This window comes from Mustela erminea, chromosome 4 (assembly GCF_009829155.1).
Source record: "Mustela erminea isolate mMusErm1 chromosome 4, mMusErm1.Pri, whole genome shotgun sequence".
Taxonomy (NCBI): Eukaryota; Metazoa; Chordata; class Mammalia; order Carnivora; family Mustelidae; genus Mustela; species Mustela erminea.
The window spans coordinates 21,291,560-21,305,234 of NC_045617.1; the positions used below are offsets into that span (position 1 = coordinate 21,291,560).

The following is a 13,675-nucleotide window of genomic DNA, read 5'->3' on the forward strand; positions in this document are numbered from 1 at the left end:
CAGTGTTAACCTCTCACAGAGACTGCCAAGTAGGAGACATTCAACAGACATAATAAATAAATGTTCAACAGCCAATGCAGTAAATGGAAAGGACTGAAGAAAACTCTGAACAGTGTCCTAGGGTTTGGGTATAAGAGAGAGGAGGGGGCGCATGGGAACCGCAGACTCCTACAGATTTAGGGTCAGATTCAGAAGAGCTAAAACAAAACAAACTGAATTCCCAAAAGTAGCAAAGAATTTGACCCTCTCAAAAAAGTGAATCTTGCTACCCAAAATGTGCCTAGTCCATGGGCCAATAGCTCCCCATCAGGTAAGAGCTTATTCGAAATGTAGACTCCCAGCCCCTATCCCAGGCACTACAGAATTAGAATCTATATTTTAACAAGAATTCAAACACACATTAATGTATGAGAAGCACTGGCCAAGTTCTCTACCCTCCAGATTGAGCAAGTAGCTCTCGCTCAGAGATTTAGAAAAAACAAAAACACTATGTACAACTGCATGTAAATCTCTAACAGTTGTGATAAAAACTTCAATTAAAAAAAGGACCATTTCTAACAAGCTTGGAACAATATCTTAAGCTTTTTTGTATCCCTTCTCTACCACCTCAACCCCCACTGTACCCCCACAGTATAGGAAAATATGAAATACACATAATATCCGTGAGTTCACGTATCCAAACACATTCACAGCACTATGAAGAAAACAAGTGGCACTTCACAGACACTGATACAAGGTATTCCAGAAGAACGTTATCTACTTCCATTAAAAACTTTAAGCTCTGTTTTAGTAATAACTTTAAAGTGGCAGGAGTGATACAGTGCTATGGTAAACCAAAAGTTCTGGTTATGAGAAAGCTATCCTGATTATTCAATGATTCTACCTGAAATGAAATCATTTCACATGTAACCCAGGGCTCTCACAGTTTCAGGAGGGTTACTCCACTGATCAATTAGGTTTGTTTCTTTTCTTTTCTTTTTTTTTTTTAAGATTTTATTTATTTGACACAGAGAGAGAGAGACAGTGAGAGAGTGAACACAAGCAGGGGGAGTGGAAGAGGGGGTAGCAGACTCCCCACTGAGCAGGGAGCCTGATGCCGGGATCGATCCCTGGACACTGGGATCATGACCTGAGCCCAAGGCAGACACTTAACAACTGAGCCATCCAGGCGCCCCCTGCCCTTTTTTTTTTTTTTTTTTTTAAAATAAGTTACAGTTCTTCAAACTAATAACCAGTCCACCAGCTGCAGTGGCAGTGCACTCTGAACACAAAATTCAATTTGTTTCTGAAACTTTATCTGATAGGAGGGAATTTTTTTTTTACTCCTTTACCCAGGAAATTATGTTGATGAGAAATGTTAAGAACTTTTCTAGGTGTTTAGAATTATAAAATACCTATCCAGGGGCGCCTGGCTGGCTCAGCTGATGGAGCATACTATTCTTGATCTTGAGGGTCAGGAGTTCGAGCCCCACATTGGGTAAAGAGCTTACTTCAAAAAACAGATAAATAAAAACTTTGCATAAATTACTTATACTTGTCCCTTATATTTTTATGTACTTCCCTAATCTTCCAGCTGACTTTTTTATACCTTCATTACTTTTATGATAAAAACAGATTTTTTTAAAGGATTTTTCTATGAAACATAAGAGTAAATGAAAGATGCTCTCCAAGTGTTCTTGGACTTTACTATGAAAATATAACTAAACTGAAATTTACTTATTCCTCTCATAGGAAGCTGCATTTAGGCAAGTTAAAAGCACAGTGGGAAAGAACATAAAATGTCAAGAGGGAAAAAAGGCTTAATTCCGAGTTAGCCCAACAACTGCCCCACCACAGACAGAAACTCCTCCACCTGATCCACTGGCCTGGCCTTTGGGGAGCCTTCCACACCCACACTAGCTCACTCAATTTGGTACCTATAATCACTTTCGATGACTGCTAAGGGCTTCTTGTCCCCAGCCCAAACTTTTTAGTTCTCTTGAACCTTGGTTTTGTGAGTATCAGAGTGTAGCAAACACACTCTAAGGTGCCCCCCTCAAAGGAATTACATCTCTGTACTAGTCTCTTCCCTTGAGTTTGGGTAGAGCCCGTGACTTGCTGTTAGCCAAGAGCATATGGCAAAGATGATGGGATGCCACTCCTGTGATTACATCGTGTTAAAGAAGACTCCAGCTTAGCCGATTCAGGTGAGAGATTCTCCTGCTGGCCCATTGGCCGCCATGTTGTCAGAGATCTACCAGAGGGCTGCCTGGCAAAAGAACTATGGAAGGTTCTAGGAATTGGGACTGGAGGCAGCTCACAGCCAGTGAAAAAATTGGGACCTGAGCCTACCACAGCATGAATACTGTCAACCACATACATGGCCCTAGAAGGGAACCCTAAGCTCCAAAAAGAAGCACAGCTCTATCCAACAGCTTGACTGCAGCCCCATGAGACCCTGAGCAGAAGACCCAGTGAAATCGTACCCAAATTTCTGACTCAAGAAACTGTGAGACAAAAAAGTCTCTGTTGTTCGGTCAGTTAGGCGACCAACTCTTGATCTCAGCTCAGGTCTCAATCTCACGGTTCTAAGCCCCACGTTTGACTCCACACTGGGCATGGAGCCTAATAAACAAAAATAATGTTGTAAACTGCTAAATCTGTTATTCAGCAATAGAAAACTTCAGTATTGGTTCTTGTATATCAGCAGACACTTATCTAAGGACTGATAATTAGAATGAATGCTAATTCTTGGAATTGTACAAAGTCTTATCCTTCCAATATGGAAATACGTCAAACTTTAACAACACCTACAATCTCATATGGCCATTCACATTTTTGTTTGTGGAACGCTAGTGGATTTTCCAGTGTGGATTTCCAAATTTTCTGCCATGTTCTTCTTATCATCCTTCTCTCCCTGAGCTGCATCTTCTACCCCTTAAATGCAGACGCCGCAGACAGAATCCCTGTTCTAACAAGCTTCCCAGCTGCCAAAGGGCATCTACTGCCTAAATTCCAACAACGTGAGAAAAAGCAGTAAATGGAATACAGGTGGTCTCCAAGCCGTAGCTAAGAGAAAAGTACAATACAAAACGAGCAAGAAGAATACGGTTTTTCCTGTTCATTTCTCCACCAGCCCTCTCCAAAATTGTTAGGTTATACACAAACCCACACTGTGGAAGGTATTGAAGGTGAATGGGCAGTGGTCGAAAACGATACTGTATTTCACTCAAGAAAAAACAAAGGCAAATTCACAGAAATCAGATAAACAAGAGAAAGCAAACATACTGCAAGCAGGTAGAAATGAAACACTATTCACCATAAAACATGGTAAAGACAAGTAAACACAAGCTGTCATCAGTGCTAGTCATTTATCAAAGGAGAGCTCGCACCAGCTTTGCCACATTCATATGAAGTACCCTTTGTGATCCCCGACTCCTACGCCACCAAGCCCCTTTCTAATCATTATTTTCGTTTCCCAGGTACTTCAAACTCAGGAAGGAAGAGCCCTGTGTGAGGGCGGGGCTTGGGGGGAGAGTAACAGAAATATTCCAAATATAGGTCCTTGTAAATGACACCAGCAGCCTAGTTGACAGTGCCTACGGTGTGATTACCAGCCAGACTCGATGAGGAGCAAATCCTGTAAGAGCAAGGCCCAGACTCAGACTTCGTTACTAAGGTACACCCCACTACTAACACAGCAACTCTCAAATAGCTTTTAAAGTCAGAACATTGCATCTCCAAATCCCAACTGAACATCAAGAAAATCAGCATATAAAAATAACTTTTTTGAAAATATCTGTAAAAATAGTAAAAATCTCCATAATTGAATGAATTACTGTAAGATGACGATTGTAACATGCAACATGATTTTGTATATGTATGTGGATAACTGTCGATTAAATTTTGTCACAAAACTGTTAAGTGACCACAGGCTTTAAGACCTATCCTGATTTCAGAGCTGTTACAAATGTGAAAAAAAAAATGCATCTTAGAGCTGATGGAACACAGTACTGAAAAATGTGTTTCGCGGGTAATTATTAAACACAGAGTCTCTTAAATTGACATGTATTCATAATCAGTAGTATTCTCAAAACTATCACTTTGTTTCACTTCTCATTTGAAAAGAAGAGCGGATGGCACTTATGTTAATTTCTAACAGACACCTTGCACGAATTTTTTTTTTAACATTTTTTTTCTTGTACAAACTTTGAAACTGATGGATTCCTGGTTTGAAAATCATCTCATTGTCACTAATAGAATTTTGTATCAGGAGACAGATAAACCAGGCCTACTTAAGTGAAGGGACTGAGCATAGGGCCCCAAAACTAGTAAGCAGCAGTCATGAAGCCATGTCTCTAAGGTTCTGTGTTCTCCTCATAGAAATCAGAAATCAAACGAAGCATCACCATTCTCCCGTGCAACACTACAGGGAGGGCAAAGCAATTAATAAAAAATCTCTGTCCGTTTTCAAAGTTGCTCTTTTATGAAACAACAATCCTCTACTTCTCTGGTAGAATACTGATGACTGACCACTTGCTCTGCTCATCGATTCAACTACTAGATGGTTTCGTTCTATGAGAACAGCACCCAGCTTCTCAACTACAAACACCTTCTTTGTGTGCTCTGAGGGGTAGAGACCATAGAACATTACATAATCAGGCACATGCCAAACACTAGCCTCACAATAAGATCCTGCCATACGAGACCATTTGTTCTTTATGGAAAATTCTGGAATTACAGAACCTTTCAAAACTTTGTAGCATTTGCTATACTCCGACCTAGAAATTTTGATTCCCCAAAGCATGTTGATAATCTGTTAATGCTCTGCTCTGCCTAGCTTCTTTAGAACTGGAGATTATTCAAGGAGGTCAGAAAAATCCATCTTCTCCAGCTGTTAGTCCCTTTTTGCCTGGTTTCTTGCAAGGTGATTCACAGGGGACTGCAACACCACTGCGCTGGTGTGGGACTGTCCGGAGACTTCAGCTAAGGGCTCCGTCAAAATACTTCTAGATGTCTCTATTACAGAATTCCTCATTGTATCATTCATTTCAATCACTTCAAAATCCATTTCATTCCATTTTTCTGCCTCCTCTTCTTCATTGTCTTCCTCATAGTCATTTAGCTCCGAACTGGACAGCAAAGCTTTCTGGTCCTCGCTTTTTCTGTGCCCTTTTCGCTGTGCATGGAGAGGTGAGGTGGCTAATTTATAGAGCACGGGAAATAAAACAGTGGTGGCTATCGATGCCCCCAAACAGGTGTACAAAACTACGGGCAAATCAGGGTACCGTCCTTGAAGAATTCCAATTATTGCAGGAATAGCCATTTCTCCCAGGGCGGCACCGACGACAAAAAATGCTGCAGATTTCCCGTGGATGGTGGTGTACTGCTCAATCCAAGAAACGCCACTGGGAAACGTGGTTGCCATCGAGGCCCCATACACTGACGTCGCTATCCAGAGGCAAACCGGGCTCTTGTCGAAAAGCACCAGCAGTAAGGATGATGCCAGGCTGCCGATGTTGCTTAACACAATCATGGTTCCGGGTTGTAAACACGTAGCAAAAAAGATTGCAAGGCCCCTGCAGGCTGCAAAGGTCCCCCAAAAGATGGAGTTCAACCCAGCCGCTTCACTTTCTTTCATGCCAGCATGGGTGGTCGCAAATGAGAAAACGTAAGAGCCGTATGTGACCTCAGCTCCCACATAAAAAAAGAAGAACAGGAAAAGGAGACAGAGAAGGGCATTGTGGTATTTAGCTCTTCGAGACCTCTGAGCAGAGGCTTTTGCTTTTTCCTGCCTTGAGCTTTTCTTTAAAAACAGAGCCAAAAAAAAGACAGCAACTACAAAGACGTAAGTACCGATAACAGCATACGCCCACAGCAGATTCATATTGTCAGGTACTCCGAGGACAGATTCTGAGTCAGCTTCAGATGACTGGTTGAGGGCAGAATGGTTAGAGTCATCCTCTGTGCGGTTCTCAGCAGACACCGTCGTGCCCAGTGCCAGCTTAGCCAGCAAGGGAGCCAAAAAGGCACCCAAGGCAAAACTGAAGTGTAAGGCCTGCATATGGGGGGCTCCTCTGTCCCCCCAGATAGCCAAGATTAGGACGTTACCACCTACCAATGAAAGATGAGGAAAGTTATTTAATCATAGTAACTTGCAAAAAATAGTTCATTACTCTAAGGCAGAGGAGTCTGTTTTACATGGCACAAGGATTAAGGTATTCTCAGTCATCCAATGTGGCAACTCAGTCGATTTTATGATTAAAGGACTCTAACCTACCACCATGAGAGAACTCTGAGCTTTGGAAAAAAATCACATACAAATGTGATTCTACAAGCTAGTAAACCACTATATCCTAGAGCCAGGCACATTGGCCCAATGCGTTTTACAAGACCGTTCTCAGACGAGGCTGGCAGGGGGTAGGGAGGGTCAGAAAGAGATGGATATTTATTTATTTATTTATAAACATTTTAAATACATATGTTATAATCAGATAATGGCCAAATTACCAAATAACCTGTTGAGGAAAATTATTTATGTAAATAGCAGATGCAAAACAGACGTTCAGAAACCTGAACACTGTAGGATTCTGCTGGGCCCATTACAGGAAACAAAAGCGAAAGGCAAGAAGCATCAAGTGTGTTTTCTTTCTCTTTAACATATTTGCTGGTAAACATACAACTTACCCCATAATTTCACAACCAACCCAAGCCTAAAGCATAAAATATCTCCACTCTATCAGGTGACAATAAAGCAGGGGAAGAAGAGAGCTGGTCTTAGGGGTGGACAAATACCAAGTATATTGTTTAGTAGGCTTTAAAAGATAAAAAGACCCATGGAGAGGATCTCCTGTAGAAAGGCAGGGCCTTTTTGCGAGGGAGGAGAAAAAGAGAGAGAAGGAAAAAAACACACAGCACAGGTTTCTCTTAGTTCAAAAGGCAGAGTGCTTTTTAAATTGGATAGCTGCTTCTATGATTCTTCAGCCAAATATGGTTCCATAGTTTAACCTATTAAGCCATCAATTCCTCCCACACTACATTGATCAAGTTCTATCCCAAAATGAAAACCCACTCACCTGCACCATAATTAGCCACCTGGGGGACCCATTCCTGTTTGGATACTGCAAACCAATAATCCCTCACTAAACAGAATTCTTTAAATTTACTCAAAACCAGGCATCCTACTTGGCAGGAAGAGTAGTTGCCAGAGGGTGGTTCTGACTCGGTGACCCCATGAGCAATGCAGTAGGTCGGTGTCATTTTACAATGCAAATGACAATTTGATGTCATCTGCTCTACTTTTTCTTGTAGGAAGTCCCTACTCCCAGAGATGACCCCGCAGGGCTCACTGACCTGTATCCAGAATGCCAGCTGAGACACCAAAGACGGACATCATGACAATCAGTAACACTGCTGTCTTACAAAACGGAACAAGATAAAGACCAACTGTGGTAGTCAACATTGACACCCCTGAGAAGAAAGGTAAAAGTCAGCTATAAGAAACAATATTCACACACAGAGTCATGAATCAAGTCGACATCATAAAAACTCCCATAAATGCAAGGTAGGTCAAATTGCAATTGAGTAATAGTAAGTAGATGAGAGATTCAGCGTCTATAAACGGTTATTTCCTTTACAAGCTTTCATAATCTTTACGGACTATAAAATATAAGCTAATCTAACACAAGTACATTTCTAGCACTGCTGATAATCAAACCATATACTACAGGGCAAAGTGACAACTAACAACTCAAATATATTTAGATATTTCCTATTTTAAAAAGAGACTTTTGGGGCACCTTAGTGGCTCAGTGGGTTAAAGCCTCTGCCTTCAGCTCAGGTCATGATTATGGGGTCCTGGGATTGAGCCCCATATAGGGCTCTCTGTTCAGCGGGGAGCCTGCCTCCCTCTCTCTCTGCCTGCCTCTCTGCCTACTTGTGATCTCTGTCAAATAAAATCTTTAAAAAAAAAAATACTTTTAATCAAAATAAATACATTAGAAAATAAATAAATAAAAGGAGACTTTAAAATGTGAGGTAAAAAATTAAAGAGAAAAAAAAACCAAAATGCAGCTAAGATACTTTGCAGTACAAATGTATTAAGTAATTTAGCTTGGGAATAGGGAGGGAAATACCAGAGAGCAATATGTTCTCAACCCACTTTGGAAATCTGAGCAATTATTCATTTATTCATCAACAACAGTAGATTAATTCTTCTTACTTCCAAAGCAGTTTTATCACTTTAATCCAGATTTTCTTTAAACGTGTCTATCTCTTCAAAAAACAGGAAGTTAAAAGCTTTGCCATCTATTTGAAGGACGAGGTAGAGAAGTCTGGAGGAATCATGAACATGGGGCAGCTACAAAACTCTAGCCTACGTCATCTGGCCCCCAGTACTTCCCCTCAGTTCAGGGCCTAGAATGGGCAGGTTCAAGGAATTCATTCTAGCCTATGTTCATTGGCCCCAGAAGATGTGCCCTAAACCCTGACAAGCAGAGTTCTTTGGACAACTAGTACGTGATCCCGGGGAGGGGGGTGCCTAAATTACAGTGATGGTCAGGAAGGCTAAAGACAGTAACACATTCTAGGGCTAATCTAAATTTCCAGAGCAGCCCCGCACAGACTCCCGGTAACTGCTGAGATGAAAACAGGCACCAAGGAAACCCGATTTCCACTGAGGACACCAGAACACTACCCATGTGAGTTGTCAACCATAGTATGTTTCACATTTAAAAACAAACTGTAAATTCCTTGAGAGCAGCCATAAAAAGCTAAAATTGGTCTTTACTTACCCAAAAGTAGAAAATGATTCAAAATGTCAAGAAGAACTCCACCAATCACTGAGCCACTCAAAAATCCGAAGGCACGGCCCACGAAAATCAGAGAAAGACTGCTTATATTGCGGTTCACGTTTGTTGCCAAATCTTGAAATGTCGGTCCCAGTATTGCAACACTCATTCCCTGAAATTTAGAAAGACAAAGTCTTTTATTTATAATCATTAAGATAGTGTTTATCTGGGGTGCCTGGGTGGCTCAGTGGGTTAAAGCCTCTGCCTTCGGCTCAGGTCATGACCTCAGGGTCCTGGGATGGAGCTCCGCATCGGGGAGCCTGCTTCCCTTTCTCTCTCTCTGCCTGCCTGCCTCTCTGCCTACTTGTGATCTCTGTCTGTCAAACAAATAAATAAAACATCGTTAAAAAAAAAAAAAAGATAGTGTTTATCTGTGTGGTAGCTTTTTTCACTACTAAAAAGGGAGGAGGAGGGGCGTCTGGGTGGCTGTCAAGCCAACTCTTTCTGACTTCAGCTCTGTCGTGACCTCAGGGATGTGAGATAGAGCTGGGCTTGGAGCCTGCTTGAGATTCTTTCTGTCCCTTTCTCTCTCTCTGCCCCTCCCCCACCTCTAAAAAATTAAATTCAATTAAAAAATAAAAAGGGAGAAAGGGATTTCAGTGAAATGTAGGGAATCACTTTAAACCTCACAGTCAGGAAAAATTCAGGATGACAGTACTAGGACTCCTAAAACTATAGGACACTGTATTTAGTGTGTCAAATCCTACTGTTTTTCTAGTTTAATGACTCTCAAGTTTAAAAAAGTTCTTTAATTTTTGTTGGCGCTCTGCTGCAATTTTGTTTCCTTTTTGAACAATACCACAAAAGCCTCTTGTATTAACAGTGAAATGTAACATTAAAATTGTTTTTGAAATAGTTTTGTGCAGTTTGAAATATACTATATTAACACAGGAATTTGATGTTAAAAATTTAAATTATCAAACCAGCATAAAAATTTAAATTATCAAAACAGCATTCCTGTTTTCTGATGCTGTCAAAACAGCAATATTTCTGGATGCACATGGTATCCTTCTTCTGACACACCAAAGTACACAGGAAATAGACAATTCAAATGTTTCTAAATCTGTATTGCTCTTCAAAGAAAACCCCAAGCCATCAGAGAATATTTGTTGGACACTTAAAAATATTTATTGGACATTTCTAATGAGTCTATGCGTCAAGAATAATCCATTCTAATTGGACAGCTCAAAATACAGGTTTGCATCCTGCCCAAGCCAGAGCTGTCCCAGACTAAGGGCAGAGCGAGCACTGGTACATGGGGCACTGGTACATGGGGCGAAGGCTGAGCTCCATCTGCAATCCAATTCCTTGCTGATTGCAAAGCACTTAAAACAGGACCTAGCACAGGTGAGGGCTCAAGAAGCATCTGCAATGATTTTTCTTTTTTTCAAATCAAAATACTCTAGGAATCCATTGTCACTCAAGTGAAAGATGCTAAGTGACTTTCTCAGAGGACTGAGAAGTGACTCTTCTCAGAGGGACTGACTCACCCTACCAAAACCCCAAGGTCGCAAGTCTCTACAAGTGGTGAGAGGATCTCCAGAAATTAGAGACTCATGGGGCAGCCAAGGGGTTTGTCAAAAGGCTCTTCTAGTCTTGTAGTTTGCTCGAATCTAACACTGAAAGATGTAAAAGTTTGTTTTACACAGGATTGTGGGCAGAATAAGAAACACATTATTCCTGCCTCCACCACTTAAAACCTGCTGTGTGAGAGCACCTGGGTGGCTCAGTGGGTTAAAGTCTCTGCCTTGGGCTGGGGTCATGATCGCAGGGTCCTGGGATCGAGCCCCGAGCCCTGCATCGGGGCTCTCTGCCCTGCATCGGGGCTCTCTGCTCAGCAGGGAGCCTCCTTCCCTTCCTCTCTGTCTTCCTGCCTCTCTGCCTACTTGTGATCTCTATCAAATGAATAAATAAAATCTTAAAAAAAAAAAAAAGAAAAGAAAAGAAAAACCAGCTGTGTGGTCCGGAAGTCATTTTCCCTCTCTGGGTCTATTTCCCCCTTCTGCAAAGATAAGGGGTTGGTTGACCTTGGTCAGGCAAGGAAGAGGAAATACCAGAAAAGCAGCTTTGTGTAATAATCTGGGGTCTGCGTGGGCTCATGGGGGGCAGGGCCTATAGACCTGGCAATACCCCCTAGCATCTACTCCCCACCCCACGCAGAAGTAGGAAGGTTTGCTGGAGCTGATAAATATACTAGGAAAATCAATTTCGCACTTGACAATAACCCTCCAACATTAGAACATTAGCAGTGTGCCCATTTTTCAGATTAAGAAACTAAGGTTGGGGGCAGACGAACGCGCCCAAGGTCACGCAGTTTGCAAGTGGCCGAGGTGAGACTCGAACTCAGAAGCCGGCGTTCTCTGCAGGACGCCTGCTCAGGCCCCGGCCTGGGAGGATTCCAGCCCCGGCTCTCACCAGCCCCAGGAAGGCAGCACACAGGATCACGGTGATGAACCAGCGCAGGACGCTTCCAGCCTGGCGGCCCCGCTTGGAACCCGCCACCGCCACCGCCTCCGCCTCATTCTCCGCCGCGGCCTGGGCCCCGAGGAGCCGCTGCCCGGCAGCCGGGGCCCCGGCCCCACGGAGTTCCACCTCCAACTCCAGCTCGGCGGCTGAGGAGAAGCGGTCTTGCTGCCGCCCGGCTTCTCAGCGGAGCCTCGGGAGCCCGGAGCCAAGCCCCGGCCCCGCCCCTCCAGGCCCGGCCGTCCCCTCGGCAGCCACTTCCCCAGGACCTGCCCCTCGTCGGGGCGGGGAAGTCGAACTTCGGGACCCGCCGGGGGCTGCAGGCCGGTGACGCCAGCGCTTCAGCCCGCGAGGTGCCGGAGGGGGTCACGTGGCGGAAATGTGGCCCCTGGCCAACCGCGGCCGCTCGCAAACCGGAAGTTTAGGTGGTTGCCCGGGAGACCGGACGTGGCGCCGGGGCCGTCGCATCACACACAGCTGATCCCACAGAAGCCCAGCGAGCGGGCGCCGCGTGGCGGAGTGAGCCGAAGCTGCAGCCCGGGCCCCGCGGGAGCGTGAGGTAAGACGAGGCCACGCGGTTGCGGGCGAAAAAGCGGGCCAAGACTGGCAGGGTCTGGCTTTGCACCCGCTCCCGGGTCTCCTCGCAGGGCAAAGGGAGCCCGGTGGTCTGGCCCTTGTGCAGCTTTCTAGAATTGCTGCCCTCGCTCTTTTGAGCTGTGTCCATCTGTCACTCGGCCGCGTTTGTGGACCTTCCTATGTGAGCGTTCATGGGTGTTCATGAATCCTCCGAACGACACTCCAAAGTCCGGGTTATCGTCGTTTTACAGATCGCAGGATTAAGTCAGAGAGAATAAGTAGCAAGGTGCCCAGGGTCAGCCCCCGAATCGGGGGCTGTACATAGTGTAACAGTAACTCAAGAGTCCGGACCCACAGCCGAGGTTTCACGCACACTCTGGCTCCAGTCCCGGCAAGTGATACCACAGTCAGAAACTGGAGCAGGGTCCCCGAGTGAAGGTGTGCCGGTGGAGAAGGAAGGCCTCGACTTCTTTACCCAGTTCCAGCTTTTTGTTCCCTTTTGCTCTTTGACCAGATCACAGCCTCAAGACGTGTGAATATTTTTTACCGTCTTTCGGAAATGTGCTGTTGCGCCGGATGATGTTTACCCTGACTACAAACCTAAAGCTCTTCATCGTTTCCTTTCCAGCCCATCTCTCCAGCCCCATCCATTGGGTCCTGGAGCCTTTCCCAGTTTACAGAAAGCACGGGCGCTGGGATTTAAGAGAACCTGTTTTCGATTTCAGGATCAGGGAAGGCCTCTTTGAGAAAAGTCTGATGTGGTTGAAACGAAAGGCTTATGTATTGAAGAGAAGAGAAGGTTGTACGAGAGGCAGGTTGCAAAGGATTTTGTAGCATCCTCCATGGAGGAGTTGTCTTGAGCGACACACCTCTAACTTGCTCACTGAGATTTAATAGAAGCAAAAATACTCTGTAGGAAGTCAGACTTCACAGTATTTCATCTTTATTGCCTAAAACCAAGCTCCTTTTTTTTTTTCCTAAATAAATTTGCCCCTCTTCTGTGATATTCCATGCGGATATCACCACCCACCTGGCTATCTTTGTAAGGACCTGAGATCCTGTCTTTATGCTTCTTTCTTTCTCCTCACAAAGTCCTGCCAACTTTACCTCCATAGATATTTCTGGAACCAGGGTCTATGCTATTATCACAGACTACTTTTAGAACTTGGTAACTTCTCACCAAAACTATTCCTCTAAGTTCCTAATTGGTTTTCTCCACTCTAGTCTTCTGGAACTTTCACCAAATTTGGGAAGTTTCTAGCCATTACTTTTTCACATAATTTTTCTCAACCTCTTTCACCTGTCTTTCTGGGGCTCTAATGACTTGTGTGTTAGACCTTCTGATGCTGTTGCACAGGTCCCTGATGCTCCTGTGTTCTTTTTTCCAGCATTTTATCCCATTCTGCTCTTTAGGTAATTTCTGTTAACTTATCTATCTTCAAGTTCAGGGCCGCTTTCTTTCATCATCTCTATTGTGCTATTACACCTATCCAGTGAACTTGCTTCTTTCAGATGACTGATCAGTTTGAAATTTCTACTTGGGGGTCTCTTTCATGCTTTCTCTGCTGAAAATGTCTTTCTTTACATTTATCTCACCTGTGTTTATCTTTATGTCCTGCAACACGTAGAAGCTGTTTAGAGTCTTCGTCTGAATATTCCAACACCTGTGTTTTCTCAGAGTTGTTTTGGTGATTGTCTCTTCCCTCAGGATTTGTCCACAGTTTTCTGACAGGTGTTAACCTTAAAAATAAAACAGCCAGTTATTTTAACAGCAAAAATGGATTCATTTGGGAAAGACAGAAAATTGC

General features: G+C 43.8%; 1 protein-coding gene across 1 annotated transcript; it reads right to left on the bottom strand.

The window, feature by feature from the left end:
* Window positions 1-1,202: 1,202 nt before the first annotated feature.
* MFSD4B (major facilitator superfamily domain containing 4B) lies at window positions 1,203-12,015 on the bottom strand. Its single transcript, XM_032341327.1, has 5 exons — window positions 11,739-12,015; window positions 11,244-11,470; window positions 8,772-8,940; window positions 7,333-7,449; window positions 1,203-6,093 (listed from the first exon to the last, which is right to left on the bottom strand). The coding sequence occupies exons 1-5, from the start codon at window positions 12,013-12,015 to the stop codon at window positions 4,877-4,879; spliced, it is 2,007 nt and encodes a 668-aa protein (XP_032197218.1). The 3' UTR covers window positions 1,203-4,876.
* Window positions 12,016-13,675: the final 1,660 nt, after the last annotated feature.

Excerpts from the sequence above, each read along its gene's own strand:
- MFSD4B (XM_032341327.1), bottom strand. The coding sequence starts at position 12,015 with ATGGACACAGCTCAAAAGAGCGAGGGCAGCAATTCTAGAAAGCTGCAC. Across the intron at positions 7,450-8,771 it reads GAATCATTTTCTACTTTTGG|GGGTGTCAATGTTGACTACC; the intron begins GTAAGTAAAGAC and ends CTTTCTTCTCAG. Across the intron at positions 6,094-7,332 it reads AGCTGGCATTCTGGATACAG|GTGGTAACGTCCTAATCTTG; the intron begins GTCAGTGAGCCC and ends TTTCATTGGTAG.